Consider the following 20688-nt stretch of genomic DNA (forward strand, 5'->3'; position numbering starts at 1 on the left):
ACAAATTTAAGCACTGTAAAAATGAAAAAATAAATAGTATTTTTCAATTCACCTCATACATGTACTGTAGTGCAATCTCTTTATTGTGAAAGTGTAACTTACAAATGCAGATTTTGTTGGGTACATAACTGCACTCAAAAAGAAAACAGTGTAAAACTGTAGAGCCTACAAGTCCACTCAATCCTACTTCTTGTTCAGCCAATCGCTAAGACAAACTTATTCGTTTACGTTTACGAGAGATAATGCTGCCCACTTCTTATTTACAATGTCACCTGAAAGTGAGAATAGGTACTCTCATGGCACTGTTGTAGCCGACAGTGCAAGGTATTTACATGCCAGATATGCTAAACATTTGTATACCCCTTCTATGCTTTGGCCACCATTCCAGAGGACATGCTTCCAAGCTGATGATGCTTGTTAAAAAAGTAATCAGTCAATTACATTTGTGACTGTACTCCTTGGGGAAGAGAATTGTATGTCTCCTGCTCTGTTTTACCTGCATTCTGCATATATTTCATGTTATAGCAGTCTTGGATGATGACCCAGCACATGTTAATTTTAAGAACACTTTCACGGCAGATTTGACAAAATGCAAAGAAGGTACCGATGTGAGATTTGTAAATATAGCTACAGCACTTGACCCAAGGTTTAAGAATCTGAAGTGCCGTCCAAAATCTGAGAGGGACTAGATGTGGAGCATACTTTTAGAAGTCTTAAAAGAGCAACACTCTGATGCAGAAACTACAGGACTACCAAAAAAGAAAATCCAACTTCTGCTGGTGGCGTTAGACTCAGATGAGGAAAATGAACATGAATCAGTCCATACTGCTTTGGATTGTTATCAAGCAGAACCCATCAACAGCACAGAAGCATGTTTTCTGGAATGGTGGTTGAATCATGAAGGGACATATGAATCTTTAGTGCATCTGGCACGTAAATATCTTGCAATCCCAGCTACAACAGTGCCATGCAAACTCCTGTTCTCACTTTCAGGTGACATAGTAAACAAGAAGCAGGTAGCATTATCTCCTTCAAATTGTAAACAACCTTGTTTGTCTGATTGGCTGACCAAAAAGTAGGACTAAGTGGACTTGTAGGCTCTAAAGTTTTACACCGATTTATTTTTGAATGCAGTTTCTTTTGTACATGATTCGACATCTGTAACTTCAACTTTCATGCTAAAGAGATTGTACTACAGTACTTTTTATGAGGTGAATTGAAAAATCATTTTTTATTGCAAATATTTGCACTGTAAAAACAATATAAAGTAAGTACTGTACACTTTGTATTCTGTGTTGTAATTAAAATGAATATATTTGAATATGTAGTAAATATTCAAAAATATTTAAAATAAATGGTATTCTATTATTTAACAGAGTGTGATTAATCATGATTGATTTTTTCAATCGCTTGACAGCCCTAGTTAAAATGTCTCACTTGTTTTTTGGCCATATAACTTGTCACTAAATCTCTTTTGCTAGGTTTGTTGGGTTGTATAGTGTATTTTCCCTCCTCCTTCGGGCCAGTATAAAATTGGAAAGAATGTTAATTACTCTCTGAAAGTCTTTTTAAAGCATATGCAGCTTTGTGGTACAGTATTTGGCAATTAGAACACTAAAAGAATTTCAGACTTGTTAGATGCTTCAGAAGCTTTTTTTTTTTTTATATTAAAGACCATTCAAAATAGAACATGTAACTTACAAAAAGGAAGAAGGCTCCAAACTTTACAGTATGCCTCTTATTTGGAGTTCACCATGTTGTTCTCCATATAGGGGAAAAAAAGCACTGTTGATCCTTAGCTAGCTGTGAGAGACCATCTCTGATAACGAACATAAAACACTTTAATAGAATGGCTTACGTTACCTAACCAATATAGGATTATTTTCCCCATGTTAATCTGCACTCAAAAGAAATTGAGAAAAAATCATATGTATATCATTAATTTCAGTTTCAAATTGTTGCACATGTAGTCTTGTCCAAATTTGCATTTTAAGGGTTTTTCTTTTATTTCCTTAGTATTTGACTTTCATCAGGCTGCTGATGGCATTCAAGAACAACAAAGACAAGAGCAAGCAGGAAAGAAGTATGTAATTTTCTTTTGTGTTTTAAAATATTGGAGTATTAAGTTTAAAACAAAAAAAATCCAGTGTTCAAAGCTTGACAACCCTAATGACAATAAAATAATGATAAAGTAGCATGAAGTATTCTAGAGTTCATTTTTAGACCTATTTTAATATGTGTCCCATCAATGACAAATAATAGGATCACATTCTTAAAGTATGGTCATACCACAATATTTTTGGTACAGAAAGGGACAAATCAGCTGACACTTCCCAGAACATAAACTGGCTCGGTAGGAAGAGACATATCTTTCAGTACTGTTGTCTCAAGGGCTGAAAAATCTGAGATACTATGAAGACCAGCAGAACTGAAGTAACTTTGACTAATTTTGCCTTGTTCAGAAGTGCACATGAAACATGAATGTTCATGCTGTGCATTATATGCCACCTGCTATCTCTGTTCTATTTGAGCTTTTTTTATGAATTTTAAAACTTACAACCTAATCATGGATGGAAGCAGCTGGCTGAATGAACAACGTAACGTATATCTGCAAATGAAAATAAATATATTATGTGAATTTCTAAAGTGCCAATATATTTCAGCCAGGATATGGAAGGTTTGTCTATATGGATGAATGAGTAATTAACTTTTGCTGTTGCTGCTAGTAAGAGGTATCATACATGACTGACTTCATGAAGTGGACACTTGTGCTCAGGGAGATGCACTGAGACAATCTCACTGCACATAAGCCACTACTGGATGGTAATAGCTTTCAGTTACTTTTGCCCGTAGTCGTGCTGAAAACTACATGCTTGTCTTTGTCCAGTGCTAGCTAGCTCTCATTTCCAATTCATTTAAGAATTAAAAGGCAAACTAAGAATTTTTTTTCCATTGTGTCTGCATGCCAACTTTTAGCTAAGAACAATTTGTTATGGCCCACTTGCAAGTCACTGCATGATGACATTTGTAATAGAAGCACTGTTTATCCTCAGCTAGCTGTGACAGACCTCTCAATAGCAAACTTAAAATACTTCAGTAGACTGGTTTGTTACCTAACCAATAAATGATTATTTTCCCCATGTTAATCTGCACTCAAACTAATATATAGTTTTTACTCTTCATTTCTTTAATTTTCCTTTTTAATTTACAAACAAGAAATCAGTGTTAAAGATCTTAACTCTATTTTGTATCATTCTGGTGATGTATGTTGTGAAAATCTCACACCAGTCATGTAATGCTTCAAGCTTGTTAAGGCTGATGGTGAAACAAAACTTGTCAAATTCTCACCATTTTAGTTAAGTGAGTAATAAAATACAGTATATGTAGGGGTCAGATTTTCTGTGTCCTGAGGCTGAAGACAGTATTGTTATCTATCCCTGAGAGATCCGGTCTCAGTGCTAACAGAAAGTAACCTTTTGTTTCAAGATTGCTGGTTTGAATCTAGTCTGGATTGGTAGTGACCAACAATATTCCTACTGAGTGGGTAGAAAACTAAACAATCAGGCTGGCTAGCTAACCTACCTGGTTTCCATCAAAAGTATTGGTGGAATCAGCTGCGTTCCATGGAACATTCTAATTCAAATAAACACTTTTCAAACAGAAAACTGTTGGCAAACTCAGTCTTGCTCCCCCTAAGTCATTCAAAACGTTGCTTCAAAAATCACTCTTAGCTTATTACTTTGACCATTTCACCCCTCTCTTTGCATCCCTCTACTGGGCTCCACTTCATCTCATTAAACACAAACTACTTGTCTTCACTTTAAAGGCCCATGTTGTCCTCCTCCCCCACCTGTCATCTCTTGTGTGCTGTCAAGATGTTGACTTTTGCCTCCATGCTACCAATAATGCCAGTCTTTGTTACCCACTTGTTAAAATTTCGAATGAGTACCTTTGCGTTTTCTCCTGTTCTGCCCCTGGCAAATGGGAAGAGCTTTGTGTAAGCATTTACAAAGTCGCATAATTGTCCTTTTTCAAATCCATCTTTAAAACTCACATCTATTGTGATACCTACAAAAAGCTTGACAACTATAAGGTAGCTGGTTTACTGAGATTCTTGCCTATCATGTTGATTAGTATTGTCTCAGTTTCTTTGTGCTCTCCCGTTTGTCGGTGTACTCACGTACTCCACCTAGGTATGCCTGCATCTTTGATCAGAGATTTTTGATAGTGGTACCTCGACTGTGCATGCTCCACATACATCCTTGTGCCCTGCACCAAGGCTATATGGGACTGCATGGGTGAACCACTCTAAGTTCCTTCTCAACGGCTTTTGGTCCGAGACGGAGTCTGCAACATGTCTGTTACCTATTTAGCATTGTTTATAGTTACTTACCTTTTAATGTTTCCTTTTTCCTGCCTTTTTTTCTCTTAAAAAAATTCTTTTATTCTTTTGATATATTTAACTAGAAGTGCTAGAACTTCCCTTTCTTGAGTTGTCTTTTTTTTAGTGTTTTTTCCATGGGAATGCTAGATTCAAAAGGGGCCTCTCCTGCTGTGAGGCTATTCTGATCAGTGACAGGCATTCCCAGTGGCTCTGCTCTTTGTGTGATACCCATAAGTGCAAGATCTGCACAGCCTTCAAGGGTATATCCTAAAAAAATAGGAAGATCAAGTTTAAACGTCTAATGATGGAGCAAGCCTTATGTCCAGGGACAGAGGATACCCTGTACAGAGACCTACCAGTACTGCTAGTGCCCTGTCAACATCAAGATCTTGGTCACTGGAGACAGCTAAAGAGGTAGGTGGTACTGTGGCACCAAGTACTTAAAGGGCACTGAAGTCCTCATTTGCATCTGCCTCTAAACAGAAGGAGGTAGGGAGTAAATCTCCAAAGGATCTCAGCTGTACAGTGACAGCTAGACAGCAGATGGTACTGAGCAAATCGGAACTGATGCACTTCCAGAACAAGTGCTTGGTGCCAACTACATCGGTATTGAAGCCATCCTCCATAGGCTCTCAGTCTGTTACCATCAGTGCCTTAAGAGTTCAGGTACCCTATGGACTTGATAGTTTCTTTGATGCCAGTCTCTCCCCTATTTAATGAGTGCTGAGGGTTTGTCAGCCTCAAGACCCTCTCAGTCACTGACACCTATGTCACACAGGGAACCATGCGCGCCTTTGTCTAATTTTCAAACTGAACAGTCTTCCTCTTTCTCCTTACCCCCACCCTGATTGTGGATGAGGATTCTTCAGATCTCTGTGCAGGGTTCCCCTGTCTATTCTGGAATACCTCTCTCCCTCTTACACTGATATTTTACAGAAGGATAGACCTCAAATGATACCCTTTGGCATGAACACAAATAGGTGGAGGCATCCATGCTTTGTCGCCCCCCTTTGTGGACTTGCTGGGATCCGTAGGCATTCTATCGCCAACAACATCTTCACACCACCATAGGGAACAGAGGAGGACCCATTCTCCTCAAACCCCTTTACTACTAGCCATGCCAGAGGAAGAGACCTTTGAACAAGATGCAAGGGCAGATGAGGTGACGCCTCTTTTCTGACTCTTCTTCACCTGATGAAGCTGTCATGTTTCCACCACCTTTTATAGCAGATGATTTCAGTTTCAGGATCTGATGAAGCAAATTGCTGACACACTTCATAATCCCTTCAGGAGTTCCACCATAAGCTCCTAGATATCTTACTCATCTCATCATCGATGAGAATTGCCATTCCAGTGAATGAAGCTCTTACGGAGCCCGCTAAGACTGTTTGGCATATCCCAACTACAGCAGCACCTACTTGCAAGAGAGCAGATAAAGCTCACCCAGCTCTAACTCCCCAGTAGTAGAGGCCACCAGAGAAAGAGGCATACAACATAGCTCTAAGTCCATCCTATACAACAAGGAACATAAGAGACTCAATCTTTTTGGCAGCAAATCCTATGCTTCATCCACATTTCAGAATAGTGAAGCATCAGGCGCTCATGGCCAAATATGATTACTTAAATTACAACAGACTTTATTCCTTTATTAAACATTTGTCAGAAAAATATTTGATCAGTTTAAAGCTACTATTCAAGAGGATCAGCTTCTAGCAACATCATCATTCCAGGCCTCCTTAGATACTGCAGCACGGTCTAGATCCACTGCAAGGGTCATGAGAAGAGCATCTTGGAACTATTGTCTGGCTTTCCAAGAAAGGTTCAAAGTACCGTTAAAGACCTCCCCATTGATGGTCACAAGCTCTTTGCTGTATCAACAGATGCCTCATTATACATCTTAAAGAACTTGAGAGCCACGTTGAGATCCCTTGGAATTTATACTCCTGTAAATAAGAGGAGATTGTGCCCTCTGAGACCTACTAAAAGAGTATGCCCAGCCCTATATTCAGGATATCATAGACCAGGGATTGGCAGCCTTTCAGAAGCAGCGTGCTGAGTCTTCATTTATTCACTCTGATTTAAGGTTTCATGTGCCAGTAATGCATTTTAACGTTTTTAGAAGGTCTCTTTCTATAAGTCTATAATATATAACTAAACTATTGTTGTATGTAAAGTAAATAAGGTTTTTAAAATGTTTAAGAAGTTTAATTTAAAATTAAATTAAAATGCAGAGCCCCCTGGACCGGTGGTCAGGACCCAGGCATGTGAGTGCCACTGAAAATCAGCTTGTGTGCCGCCTTCGGCACGTGTGCCATAGGCTGCCTACCACTGTCACAGATCCTCTGAACCTCTGGCCAAGAGATCAACTTACTCAAAAAAAAAAAAAAAAAAAAAAAAAAAAAAAAAAAGAGAGCTCCATCTGCTATGACTACATTTTCCCAGCCATCTGTATCCTCCAAGCAACAGTTCTGACGGCTTATTCGAATCTCTCAACCATCTTTACAGCTGCAACGTCCTATTCCCCCTCCCTCCTTTTGGATGCCACCACTTTCAGTATGCTTGGGAGTATATAACATTGGAAAAATGGGTTTTGGAAACCGTAACTTTTGCTTCCACCATCAATTTCAAGGGTCTCCCTCTTACACATCCCTATCCCTCTTTAGGGATCCCCTCACAATCAGTTACTACAACAAGAAGTGACTTCACTTCTAAGTTTAGAAGCAATAGAACCAGTTCTTGTGCAACACAATGGAAAGGGATTCTATTCAAAATACCTCCCAATTCCCAAAAAGAAGGATAGAGACCAATTTTAGACCTGGGCACAGAACAGATATGTAAAACAGCAAAAATGCAGAATGGTGATCCTGGCAGCAATAATTCAGTCATTAGAATTAGGAGATAGGTTGAGAGTCATGAACCAACAAGATGCATATTTTCATGTTGCTATTCACCCAGTACACAGGAGGTTTCTATACAGATACTAAACAATACTGGATTGATGCCCTCTGTATTATGTACATTCCTAATACTGCAGTATTTTTTTCATAACCAGGGAACTATGTTCTTCCTTCAGATATTTGCAGAATCCGAGCTTCCATTAAAAATGTCAAGCCCTTCTGATAAAGTTCACAATGAAGATAGATGCACTGTTGTCTTGATAAGTCTGCATCTTGACAAACGACTGAAACAGTAATAAGTGCCTTGGCTAAATGTGTTGACAGACTAAAACTGCTTCCACAAAGGGATCTGGAAAGGACAGAAGAGTTCTCTCACAGTACATCACAAATAATTTCCTAGAGCAGCTCCAGTGTTGTTCTGTTCCGTATAGATTTTTGTACTAGGCTTATCATTGTAGTCTGTGAGAACCTTCATTAAGCAACACGACTGTGGTGAGGTCCTAAGATACCTAGGATACTTCCCCAGGAATCCTAACCCAAAACATACTTAATTGCACTGCCAGTGTGGACACTGATATACAAAGTATGGGGCGTATTTGGCTCTGCAGTATGTATGTTTGAAGGCAGGCTTGCCTAATGTGTCTGCACGTGTGTGAGCATGCCAACATACAGGTACACACTGCAGTGTAGACATTCCCTAAGACTGCTATAAAGTTTTCTCTATTCACTTCAGTAAAAGTACAGCCCCTTGGAGATCTTGGTCCAAAGCAATACTGATGACAGCTGATGGTGGTATAGGCAATTGTGAGCTTTCCTTGTTCCACCCCAAGAGCCCAGAAGGACTTTACAGCCTTTTATAGCTTTACTCAGTTCTGAAATCTGGACACTCTCATCACTCTTATTTGCCAGTGGCTGTTGGTCCACCTTTGCTCTGCTACCACTGCCACCTGCTCAGCTTCCCAATCTCCCTCTTTCTCTTAGTTTCCTTTTTCTGCCTCCTTACTCTTTCTTTTCGGCCTTCTTCCACTCTCCACCATTCCTCCTCCCATTTCAACTCCAATGAATGCCCACCAAAAAACAGATCCCATAGTTTTTGTGGGATAAATAAAACAGTAGCCTGGTCACCCTTTTTCCTACCACAGTCAGCATGCGGACACAAAGTCCCAGCAACATCTAACAACTGCTCTCTTCTCCACAGGGCTTTCTGGGGACAGAGCTCCAAAAATCTCCTCTGCCTCTCCTGCATCCTGTACTGGGTCCAACACTAGACATCCCAGAACTGTTTTCTATCAGAAAATGCAATGGCTTCGTATGAACCATTCATCTTCCTGGCCCTGTCATGTCTGCCAGCCTCCAGTTTCTTTCCCTCTCCATCTACTCTGTCCTCTCCCCTTTTTACCTACCCTCCCTTCTTTCACTCAAGTCTGCTCTCCCTAAAAATTCACTTAAGCTTTATTTAATTTGGAATAAGAGTATTAATAATGATAAGCAAAAGGCACGTGTTACATCTTGTCTATATACAAACATAACATGGTATTATGTAACTTTTTGTGCTCCCTTTCCCCTCTTTCTCACTCCAAACTCATCCTTTATATCTTTTTACTGGTTTCACTTGTTTTGTCCTGTCTTAAATTTACATTGCAAACTTTCAGTGGCTTGAACATTTCTGTTTTTCAGGCACTTTTGGGTACGCAAAAGTAATACTGGTGTGAATTTAGAAGCCTAAACATTATTGTCCCTATCCAGTTAACTGTGGATGATGCCTCAGAAGGCTGTATATTGTGGCTGTGTATTAGCCCAATTAGAATGGGTTAGACACAGGTTTTAAGACTATTTTAGGTGAGCTTTCTTATGATGCCTCTCGGAAATGCCTTTTAAAACTTAAAATTTGGTGAAACATGACAGGACATTAGAATTAAAAATTAGGACAAAATTGTATACGAGAAATCCTTGCTGAAGTCGTCAGATTTTGCCAAAATTCAAGTCTTGTATAACCAATGAATAATTAATTTGGAATAATATAGTTTTTCATCAGTAGATATCAATGTACTTAATAGAAGATTAGATTCTTTGAAGCCTTATTTTATTTTCTAATTGGAAATTGAGAATAAAGTTGCTTTGCAGTCTCTCAATACAATGTTCCATCTGTTTGATCTATAAGTGCCACTAGTGCCATGCAGACTACCATTTTATTAGCTTGTTTCTCATTCTTCTAATCAGGTCTAGGTTTTTCGGTTGTACTTCCTCTCTGAAAGCAGTGGAGACAAATAATTGTATTTTGTGATGTCACTGGCATCAGTGGTTCTCTGTTTCCAGATGAAAGAAGGCTAGTGTCAGTTCTACGTTGTTTTAGGAGAAACAGTTCAGATATCTTCTTGTTTTAGAGTAGTTGCTTAATTTTTTCAGATGCTAGCGGTTCTGCAAATCTAATTAGAACCTTCTGTCTATGAATGTCCTCTTCTGATACTGAGCAAAGTTCCTGTTCTTCTTGTTCCTATGTGGAGTCTAATGTTTATCGAAAGATTTCACATACATATTTTAAATTAGTCCTGTGTCTTTTGTCACTTCAGTGCCCAAGGCCTTCCTCCATCTATCTTTCTCAAGAGAAATTTTTTGTCTTCTGGATAAATAAAACTTATCTCGGAAATGAGCTGGTGCCTGGCTAATTTCAGTTCACATCATCAAAGGGTCATCAAAATCAGTTTCTTGTGCATGCAATTAGAGAGGAAATTAACGTGTCAGGATTTATACAAAAGAAATTTCAGTGAAGCAGGGGGGAAAAGCAGAAGATGGGCTTTTTAAAAAACATTAACACTTAAAATATATGAAAGATGTAAATATTATGTTCACAAACAGGATTTAATTTTATGAAACTCCTTTTAAATTTTTAAATATAAAAATATTTAACACACATAAATTTAAATTTTAAGTTAAGTATTAAGAAAAAATGGTCAGAGGTCAAATTTAAATGTTGTTAGTCAAAACTTGGTTTGCTTTTAAAATTAGCTTTTCGTCTTCTAACTTTGAGAGTAATATGTATGACTTTTACTTTTTTCGAAAGCTTGGGAACGACCAAAAAGGGGATTGGTCCAGTGTATTCTTCGAAAGCAGCTCGAAGTGGGCTCAGAATGTGTGATCTTGTTTCTGATTTCGGTGAATTTTCGGAGAGGTACTTCTAGTTTTATATTTGAAATGTAACCTTTCAAGCATAACTTTTTAGACTAACAGTATATGAATTATATTAATGGTATATTTTGGCATGTTCCAGATAAATATCTAATTTATATTCCAAAAAGTCTTAACTGGATGCATCTATCTGAATTTTCTTTTAATTGTGTAATCACAAAGTAACTTTATATCAAAAGGTGGCAAATAAAATCTTAATATTGCTCAGCAAAATGATTGAAGAATTGTTTTTGCCTTTCAGGTTCAAAGTGTTAGCTAATCAGTACAAAGCTATATATCCAACCTTAGAGATAGATCTTGAAGGGGAATTGAAAAAACTCAAGGTAAAATTATTTCTATGTTACAACAAATTATTTAATTGTATGTACTTTTATTGTGACTCCCTAGAATGCAAATCATCAAACATTTTTGTGAGTTTTTATTTTGATAAATAACCCACATATGTCTGATAAAATAGCAATCGTTAAATAGGTTTCTAGTTCTTATTTTAGGAAGACTGTCAGTCTTACTTTGTGCTCTGTTGGAACATTCTACTTCAGGAAGATTATTATAAATTAAAAAGGAATTGGGTGCTTAGGACACAGTGTCACCTCATGTTTCTTCACATATATCAGCCAAAAAAGTAAGCATTAATATTACGGGGTTTTAAAGCAACTTTGTTATGATGAAGAACAGGGAGAGAACTAAGAGCTACGTAAGCCTGAACACTGCAGTTAATTGTTAGAATTCTAAAGAGACTTGAGCAAAGATTTTATTACCAAACATCCACTAGAAGAAGTTATCCTTTTTAGCAGTTTATTGGTTATAATTGGACCCAGTTTCCTGACACACAGAAGAGTTGAAGAGTGGAGCATTTGAAGTTCTTCCCTTCCAGTTAACTGTAAAACTATGTAACTTTTTTATCTGTGGAATTCTATGAGCCCTGTTGATGGAGAATCAGTTACATGTTTAAGGTTTTTTAATCCTTTTATTATACTCACATATGCACTAAATTTGAGAGGCGGAGCCAATAGATCAACAGTTTACTGTGTGGAGTGGAGACATAAAAACATCACAGTGCCTGGGGGGAAATGACTTGTATTTACTATGCTTTTTACAGTGGTATTCTAAAAAGTTGAAAGAGTAAAGCTATGTGCTCCATGTAAACCAAATCATTAGTATGGGACAGTATCTATTCATATTCATGGGGGACAGGATGTATGCTCAGTACTAATCTGCATGTTACAAAATGCTTAGTTCCTATAGGTAAGAGTAAGACAACTCCTCTCCCTATTAGCATAAATATAAAGAGACATTAGGCCATTGGCTCCAGATTGTCACTAATAGAATTTCAGAGAACTGGCTTTTGTGAGAAGTCTTTAACACTTGCAAATAAGATGCAGAATGCAATAAAAATGTGTCTTTTAAGCTACATGTTTGAGTATTAATTTGGTCTTCAGATTTGTATTTGTAAAATATTCAAAATGCTGTGTTAAGAAATTTTGGATTAGATTTTCATTTTTTGCTTGCTTTTTTGTCCTTTTGGGAAGAGATCCTCATATCCATGATCTCTGCCTTCCGCCCCCATTACCAGCACACAGTGCTCCTCACATCTTTCTGATCAAATAGAACTGGGTGATGACCAGTACCTCAGGGAAGCCCAGTATCTTTCAAGAATTGTCTAGGAAGGATTATTTCTGAATGTGTATCCCACTTCTTTATTTCCTCTATGTCAAAGGAATGAGTGGGTTGTCACTATGGGCAGTAGTAGCACTTGGACTGAAAATCAAACCTGGTTACTTATATGGCAGAGCAGTACTCATGAGGCCTCTGGCTGGCTTTTATCATAATGAAATGTATAACTAGAGTATATTGTACACCTAATCATTCTGGTTTATAACTTACTAATTAAACCCAATCTTTAAAAAGCCTTTTGTATTACTTAGGGCTACATAGAAAGGATTAAACCAATGGTGAGGGATGGTGTTTATTTCATACATGAGGCTCTACATGGACCACCAAAGAAAATCTTAGTAGAAGGTGCAAATGCAGCATTATTGGACATTGATTTTGGTAGGTATAACTTTTTCTGAGAAACACAGTTGCATGTATGTGCCATGAAAGGAAAATGTCTAGTGGCTGTGCCATGCATAGATGCTCTTGTGGAAAATGTGTGTTTTGTATTATGAGGAAGCACTAGACTTCCTATTTTAAGTCAGATTTTGACTCCACACTAAAATTTTCCCCTCCAAAAATATCGAACTACTCTTTGAGTTTTGGGTCTTAGAAAAACACGGTGTTAATTAAATTTAGGAAATTCTTCTAAAGCTTTTTGGAAGTCAGTAAAAGTATGCACACATGAGGTCAAGATTTGGCCCTTGATTTGATTTTTAAGAATAACTTATTGAATGGTGTTGGTGTGATAGGTGGCTAAACCAATCACATGCAATTAACTAGTTACTTTGCATATAGCAGTCCTGTTAAAAAGCTGAGTAAATTACTATGTGCTTTTCTTAGCATTTATAAAAGTCATATTTCAAAGCTCACAGTTGTGGAGCAGAGCTGTGAAAAGAACTGAGCTAGCTAGCAGTGATGTTCTTTCTATATACATTTTATTTTACAGTATGACAAGATATTTTTAGTGTAAATTACTAAAATACTTCAAAGTATGCAATATTACAGGCTTTTGTGAGCTTCTTAAAATAAAGGTAGTGTTTTTTTACCTACATGGCTTATGAACTACCTGCTTGAGAGAACTACTTTCTCCATGCTATACCTCTACATTTGAGATAGCAAATACTGTATTTTCTTGCATGTTAGTGTTTTCTGAGGGTGTACATCTGTGCTGCATCTCCTTACAGCGACATGGAGAGTACATACACTGCACGCCGTGATAACACAGGTATAAATAGTAGTGTAGACAGTGAGGCATTGCTTAGGCAAGAAGATTGAAGACACCCCTGAATCCTTAGGGTATGTATCCTACACAGTTCTCTAGGCCCCCAAGCAGTGCCACTCCATAGCAGTGCAGGGAAAGACTCAGTGTGGAAAGGGCTCCAGCAGCTCTCTGTGGCGAGGAGAGGTTCCAGCAGTGGGGAACTGTCAGAACCTTTCCCCACTGCCTACCCCTCGCCAGACCCTTTCATGGTGTCAAAGTTAGACTCAGGACTCACAGTTTGTCAGACCACTCTGTTTTATTTGCACAGCGCTCTGCTAATAACACCGAGATAATGTGAGCACCATGCAAGAGACAAACTATCTTATTTATACAGCTAAAAGGGCGAGAACTTAACAAGATAACAAAGGAAGCAGAATCTGATAAGTTTATCTGGGCTAGACATGCATATCTTATTTCCTTACTATTACCGATCTTCTGTTAATGTTTTGCAATTAGCACCCTTGTTTATGCCTAGTGTTTCTTTTCCTGGCACCTGTATTTCAACATTTCTTATTTCTGCTTAAAGGTACATATAACATTTCTTTAATCCATTCTTATTTTTACAATATAATTCATTCTACTTTCACAATGGCCATATGTAGCTACATATCACAGTGTGGACACTGCAGTTTGTAGTTACATGTATGCTCATGCCAGTTGTATGCAGTGTAGACATGCCTTCAATCTCCTTTCAAAATCCTCTATTTATTTATTTTTTGGCTGTGAGTGAATGTACTATGTAATAGAGACACAGTACTTTCAGGTGACTCATGCCAATTTTTGGCTTGCATGTCCCTTGAAAGTTGCTTCACTCTTTGGGCTTGATCCTGTGCTAATTGATGTCAGGGTAAATCTGTTGGTTTCAGTGGGGGCAGGAATGCACATTGCACAGAAGAAAATTAGGAATTCATTAAATATGAAAAAGAGAACCTAACTGCAAACTGTATTCATTTTGGTGTTCTTCATAGCTTTACAAAATCCACCAATGAGCTCTTCCCAATAGGTGTGACATTACCCTATATATGGTTAACTAACTTTAAAAATAATTTAAGGACCAGTGTGTTTTTCTTTCTCAGAAAGTATGGGAGCACTTTTCAGTTCTCCTCTAATGTATTTATTTTTTGTTTAATTAGGGACGTATCCTTTTGTGACCTCTTCGAATTGTACAGTTGGAGGCGTTTGCACAGGTTTGGGCATGCCGCCTCAGAATGTTGGGGAAGTATATGGAGTTGTAAAAGCATATACAACTAGAGTTGGAATCGGTGCCTTTCCTACAGAACAAGATAATGTAAGCATTACTCATATGATCACCAAGTGGGAAAATAACTGGATGTGTTTCATAGGTTTAGCCAGTAATACTCCTTAAAGCTAAGGGCATATTATGGCCTGTATAAAACTATCCCCAGCATCAGATTCTGCATGAGACTTAGTGGCATTTCTTGCCTTAAAATACTGCTATACTCTGAAAAGTAACCTCCTCAGTTAACAAATCTGCTGCCTGGGCGCAGTGATCCATCTGTGTTTATTTTATAAAGTTGTTGCATATTTTTTAGTTCTGCAGAACCATTAATGCTGACAGAGAGGTAGATGAATTTTATTCTATCACATGCACCAGCAGCAAAATTGTAATGAAGGTCAAGTTGTAAAAAGGCAAGCCACCAAGAGTAAAGATTCTGCACCAAAAACAGCTTGCCTTTTTGATCCTCAGCTGAATTTGCAGCACTGGCAGTCTGATTGCCAAGTATCTCAGACTTCATTACGCTTCATAACATTGTTGTGAAGAAATAGGTTAGGCATTACATAGCTCAGGGGTCCCCAACGCGGTGCCCGCGGGTGCCATGGCACCTGCGGGGGCATCTTAACACGCCTGCATCCTGGCCCCCTGGAGAGCACCCGTCGAAATGCTGCAGCGTCATTTCTGCTGGGACGCCTCTCAATGACAACGCTTGTCGCCGACAAGTGACACCATTGAGAGGCGTCGCTCCCGAATTTCGGTGGGGACGCCTCTCAATGACGTCGCTTGTCAATGGCAAGCGACATCATCGAGAGGCATCGCCATTGAAATGCCGCTGAAATTCGGTAGCATTTCGACGGGTGCCTCACCGCCGCAGTGGTCCTTCGATTGGCACCTGCCAGCCAAAAAGGTTGGGGACCACTGACATAATTGAATGAAAATGTCGTGTTGAGAAAATGGTTTGCTTAACTAGCATTCTTACGTTTAAAAACAAAAAAAAACAAAAACCCCACTAGCAATAGTAAGGGTACTTGTTTGTATTTTTATCTTGATGGATAGTTTTATGCATCATGGGAGACCTTTAAGGTTATTACAATATTTTGTTAGCTGTGCTAATAGACATGAAAATCTTCCATCAGGAAATTGGAGAATTGCTGCAGAAACGAGGTAAGGAGGTTGGCGTGACCACTGGTAGAAAAAGAAGATGTGGCTGGCTGGATCTTGTGTTACTACGATATGCCCACATGATTAATGGATTTACTGCGTGAGTATTCTGGGGTGCTGACAAATTGGCTTTCATATGTAGCGTAACATGGATTATAGCAAACTGTACAGTTCCTAGTAAGTAACTCTTATGAAACTCTCACCAGCATTGGTAGAAAATGGTTCTATTCAAATGAATGTTATAAAAGTTTAATCAGCCTAAAAAGTTACATACCTTGGGTGTTAGCTTAGCAGCTGATTCCATCTCTTTTGTGCAAAGTGATAGTGAATTGTGAACAATATATATGATACCTCCATCTTCTATACTTATGTTTTTTAAAGATAAGAACTTATATATGACACTTCTCATTTTTGGGTCCAATGTGGTATTTTAAGGTATATTTGAATGTACTAAAATACTTTGAATATTTGCACTAAAATATTGTGTAAAGGTATAAAATAACCTCAGTCTACATTCCAACATGTATATTTTCTAAACTTGTTTCTAGTTTTTGTATGCCATGAGAAATAGGCTACCACTTTAATATTAGTCTGTCTTGTCAATATAGTGTATAGTTAGTGCTAATGTCAGAAGACACTGGAAATATCATTAATTTGCAAGTTGTTTTTAAAAAATATACTTAACCGTATCATGTCAGTCTCAGATCAGATGCCCTGATATTCTGAACATATCTTTCACTTTTCTCCCTGTCCCCACTCTTAGGAGCTGCTTCTCCATGACATAGAATTTTTTTAACACACAAGTAGCAGCAGAAATGGCTCTGAAAAATACATGTACAGAAAAACTGCATGAAGGTTAAAATACCTTCCGCCCCCCGGAATTTGTGTTATCTGTCTATATTTCAGTGATTCACATACTTTTTTGAAGTTTTCCCTACCTGTCTCTCTAATAACAGTACAAAATGACTCACTATTCGTGCAGTTCCAGGAACTGTTTGCATTTGGTTCATATTACTTAGCACTTCTCTCTCCCTCCTCCCTCTCTTTTTTTATTTTTTTAAGCATCTGAGGGCACTTCATGATTCTAGAGCTGGGGAGCTTTAGTATATAATAGCCAGTGGTACTAGATGCCAAGGAGTAGATTTAAATGAATACAAAACTTTCAATTTAAAACTCTGCAAATTACCTCTGAGAAATTTTTAATTAAAATCAAGTAGCATTGAAATAAAGCTCAGATGAAACTTCTAGTGTAGGGGTAGGCAACCTATGGCACGCTTGCTGAAGGTGGCATGCGAGCTGATTTTCAGTGGGAGTCACGCTGCCCAGGTCCTGGCCACCAGTCCGAGGGGCTCTGCATTTTAATTTAATTTTCAGTGATGTTTCTTAAACATTTTTAAAACCTTATTTACTTTTACATACAATAGTTTAGTTATATATTATAGACTTACAGAAAGAGACCTTCTAAAAACGTTAAAATGTATTACTGGCATGCGAAACCTTAAATTAAAGTGAATAAATGAAGACTCGGCACACCACTTCTGAAAGATTGCTGATCCCTGGTCTAGCATAACAGATGGAGCAGTGTAGATGTAAATCTTTATTTAAAATTTCCCATTCATTTTTCTTTGTCCTTGTCTACTTTTGGGCAAGTAACATTTTAAAAGTTGCCCAGTTTTGGTTATCTGTGCATCTAGTTACATGTTTGAACAGTGCTTTTAATGTTTAATTTCAACTCTGTTCATATAACAACTTGCTGAATAAATACATTAGAAGCCATTCATTAGACACACCTCAAGATTGCTTTATCTCATTTGAACTAAATTTATCCAAAATTAGTTAATGCTTTCACCACATATTTGTTACTTAGTTATACATCAAATGACTGAGCTAAGTTTTTTGTGGACCTTTTTTAATTAGTGTACTAGATTAACTCCCAATTTGTCAATCACACATTTAAAATAAAAAAATATGGAAGTGATCATAAAATATATTGTTCTATGCTTCTTGGCTCCTTTGAATGAGATGAAAAGAGATGCTGTGAGAAATCTATGTAATTGTCCTATTGCTTTCTATGAGAGATGTTAATGTGACTGTTAAAAGTCAAAGTAAACAAAGCAGCCTAAGTAATTAGAATCATAGAAGATTAGGGTTGGAAGAGACCTCAAGAGGTCACCTGGTTCAACCTCCTGCTCAAAGCAGGAACAACCCCAACTAAATCGTCCCAGCCTGGGCTTTGTCAAGGACCTCTAAGGATAGAGATTCTACCACCTCCCTAGGTAACCCATTCCAGTGCTTTGCCAACCTCCTAGTGAAATCATTTTTCCTAATATCCAACCTAGACCTTCCCCACTGCAACTTGAGACCATGGCTCCTTGTTCTGTTATCTGCCACCACTGAGAACAGCCTAGCTCCACCCTCTTTGGAACCCCCCTTCAGGTAGTTGAAGGTTGCTATCAAATCCTCCCCCTCACTCTTCTCTTCTGCAGACTAAATAAGCCCAGTTCTCTCGGCCTCTCCTCATAAGTCATGTTCCCCAACCCCCTATGTCCTCTGCTGGACTCTCTGCAATTTGTCCACATCCTTTCTGTAGTGGGGGGCCCAAAACTGGATGCAATACTTCAGATGTGGCCTCACGACTGCTAACTAGAGAGGAATAATCGGTTTCCTCGATCTACTGGCAGTGCTCCCACTAATGCAGCCCAATATGCAGTTAGCCTTCTTGGCAACAAAGGCACACTTCTGACTCATATCCAGCTTCTCATCACTGTAATTGTTCCATTAAAGCTGTAGACCATTCATTTTGTGTAAGAGGGGGAAAGTCTGTCCCTTGAATTATGATCTTATCATAATTATGTGAAATAGGGCATAATTCAGGATCTGGGCCAAAGGCTCCCATTGATTTCAATAGATTTTGTATCATTCCAACAGCTGTCTTGCTTGTATCTTACTTTATAGGCATGGACTTTGTTTTAAAACAATGAAAAAACAATAGAAACAACAACTTCCATTATTAAACATACAAAAAATTATTCCTCATTTGATTCATAGTTGCTTTGGAGCTTAATATTTCATGTGACAAGTGGAAAGAAATGTAGTTAAGTTTTAGCCCAATAACTTAGTTTATAAAATGTCATTAACAGAGAAAGGGCTTGTTTTTGTTTTTTCCTTTTAAAAAAAAAAATAGATTGGCTGTTATGAAATTGGATATCTTGGATGTATTTCCAGAAATCAAAGTTGGAGTTGCTTACATACTAAATGGTGAAATCATACCTCATTTTCCTGGTGAGTCTGTTTTATAATTACTGTATTGAGAGGTCATAAAGTGTTCAGAGTGCTTTAAAAAGGGTGTGTATGTAGATAAAACTTGTGCAATCGCAAACTCATGGGGTGCAGAAGTGCCAAAGCGATACATGTCATCTCAATGAGTGCCTAAAAGGCATTCACACTACATCCTGTATTTCTTCTGTCTGCCAAATAATTTGCAGAAAAAATAATTTTAAAATGCCTAATATTTTTTACTCTTGATACTATTTATTCTTTTGCTACCTTTTATTCATCCTAATTTATTACATGAATCTAACTATACAAGTCACAGAGGGAGGGAAGAATTAGAACTAATAAATTTAGATACTATAAATTTATTCAAAATAGTAATTTTCCATGCATAGTAATATTGCATTTTTAAGGTTTAATATCTCCAGATATTGATGGGTGCTTCTGTGGGAATGGAAGAGCTAGGATTTTTCACTTTCTAGTATGTGTATAATTCTAGTACTAAAGGGTCACAAGTTATTACCTGAAGAATGTTTGAAGCTGCTTAGGGGGTTTTAATGTTTTAATGTAGTACTGGCAAAGATTAATCAGTAGCAGGTGAGATAATCAAATGTAATTGCATGGATCATGTACGAGGATCTCAGTACCACATACATGATGACTTATGGAGATGTGATAAAAATATTTTAAAGAAAAGCCTTAGAAACTCTACTTGATGACTTTATCTCATGAGTATTAAATATCTCCTTTGGATAGTTATTGATCAGCTTATTCCAGTAAAGCTTTGAATTTTTTTTTCCTGCAGTCCACAATTCTTGACATCTGGGATGCACTCCTCTCTGCAGTTCATGGAAGTGGATCATAGTTTTAGAATCTCATGGTCAGGCCACCCCCTCTTGACTCCTGCTTGCTTCTAGTTTCTGTTCCTCTGTGGCAGCGTATGGATGGTGGTTTTTACAGCTCCTGCCTTCACATGCCTAAAGGGGATTTTTTTTGTCAAAATTTGGGGCAGTAGTGAGCAGTAGTCTTCCTCCCTGCCCCTACTCCCCCAGGCTATTTTTAGCCAGATGTTGGAACACCCTGGAACATCAGCTGCATTGCTCCATACTGGCTCCTCTGCAGCTTCCAGGTATGGTAGAGCAGTCTAAAAAAGCAACAAATTAAATCCAAATGGTGCTGCATCTGTGAAACTGCAAGCTCAGCGGATGGTGAATTGTACCCAGCCTCTACCCACCTGAGCATCTGCAGCTCCAACATGGAGAAAAATGGACCAGGAGTTTATGGGCAGAGCAGGGAAGAACTCCAAGGATGAGGAGGACCTCAGTCAACTTTGGGTAGTCCCAGGGACCCCTGAGGACCAGAAGGCAGACCTGCAGTGGACCCCATTCTAAAATTGGTCTAGAGCACCCTGGGAAAAGCAGAGTTCAGAAGCACACTCTATCCTTCCCAGTTTGGCCAGGAGGGCTTTGGAAAAGGTTCCCCTCCCGCTTCCATGATGGAATCGGACCCAGCAGGCAAGGACTCAAAAAGAGCTCTCAGGAAATAATTTCAGGCTCTTAGCAAGGCTAGCTGCAAAAGGCCTCACCAAAGCTGTGACAGAGCTTGTAAGCTCTCAAAGCAAGCTAAAAAATCT

At 38.3% G+C, this 20688-nt stretch overlaps 1 protein-coding gene across 1 annotated transcript in view; it reads left to right on the forward strand.

The window, feature by feature from the left end:
- The window catches only part of ADSS2 (adenylosuccinate synthase 2), a 61265-nt gene that overhangs the window by 32349 nt on the left and 8228 nt on the right, over nt 1-20688 (forward strand). The window contains 7 exon segments of the mRNA XM_050950400.1: nt 2017-2083; nt 10343-10450; nt 10709-10790; nt 12393-12519; nt 14518-14672; nt 15758-15882; nt 18967-19064. Coding sequence (XP_050806357.1) covers nt 2017-2083; nt 10343-10450; nt 10709-10790; nt 12393-12519; nt 14518-14672; nt 15758-15882; nt 18967-19064 — 762 coding nt within the window.

This window comes from Gopherus flavomarginatus, chromosome 4 (assembly GCF_025201925.1).
Source record: "Gopherus flavomarginatus isolate rGopFla2 chromosome 4, rGopFla2.mat.asm, whole genome shotgun sequence".
Classification (NCBI taxonomy): Eukaryota; Metazoa; Chordata; order Testudines; family Testudinidae; genus Gopherus; species Gopherus flavomarginatus.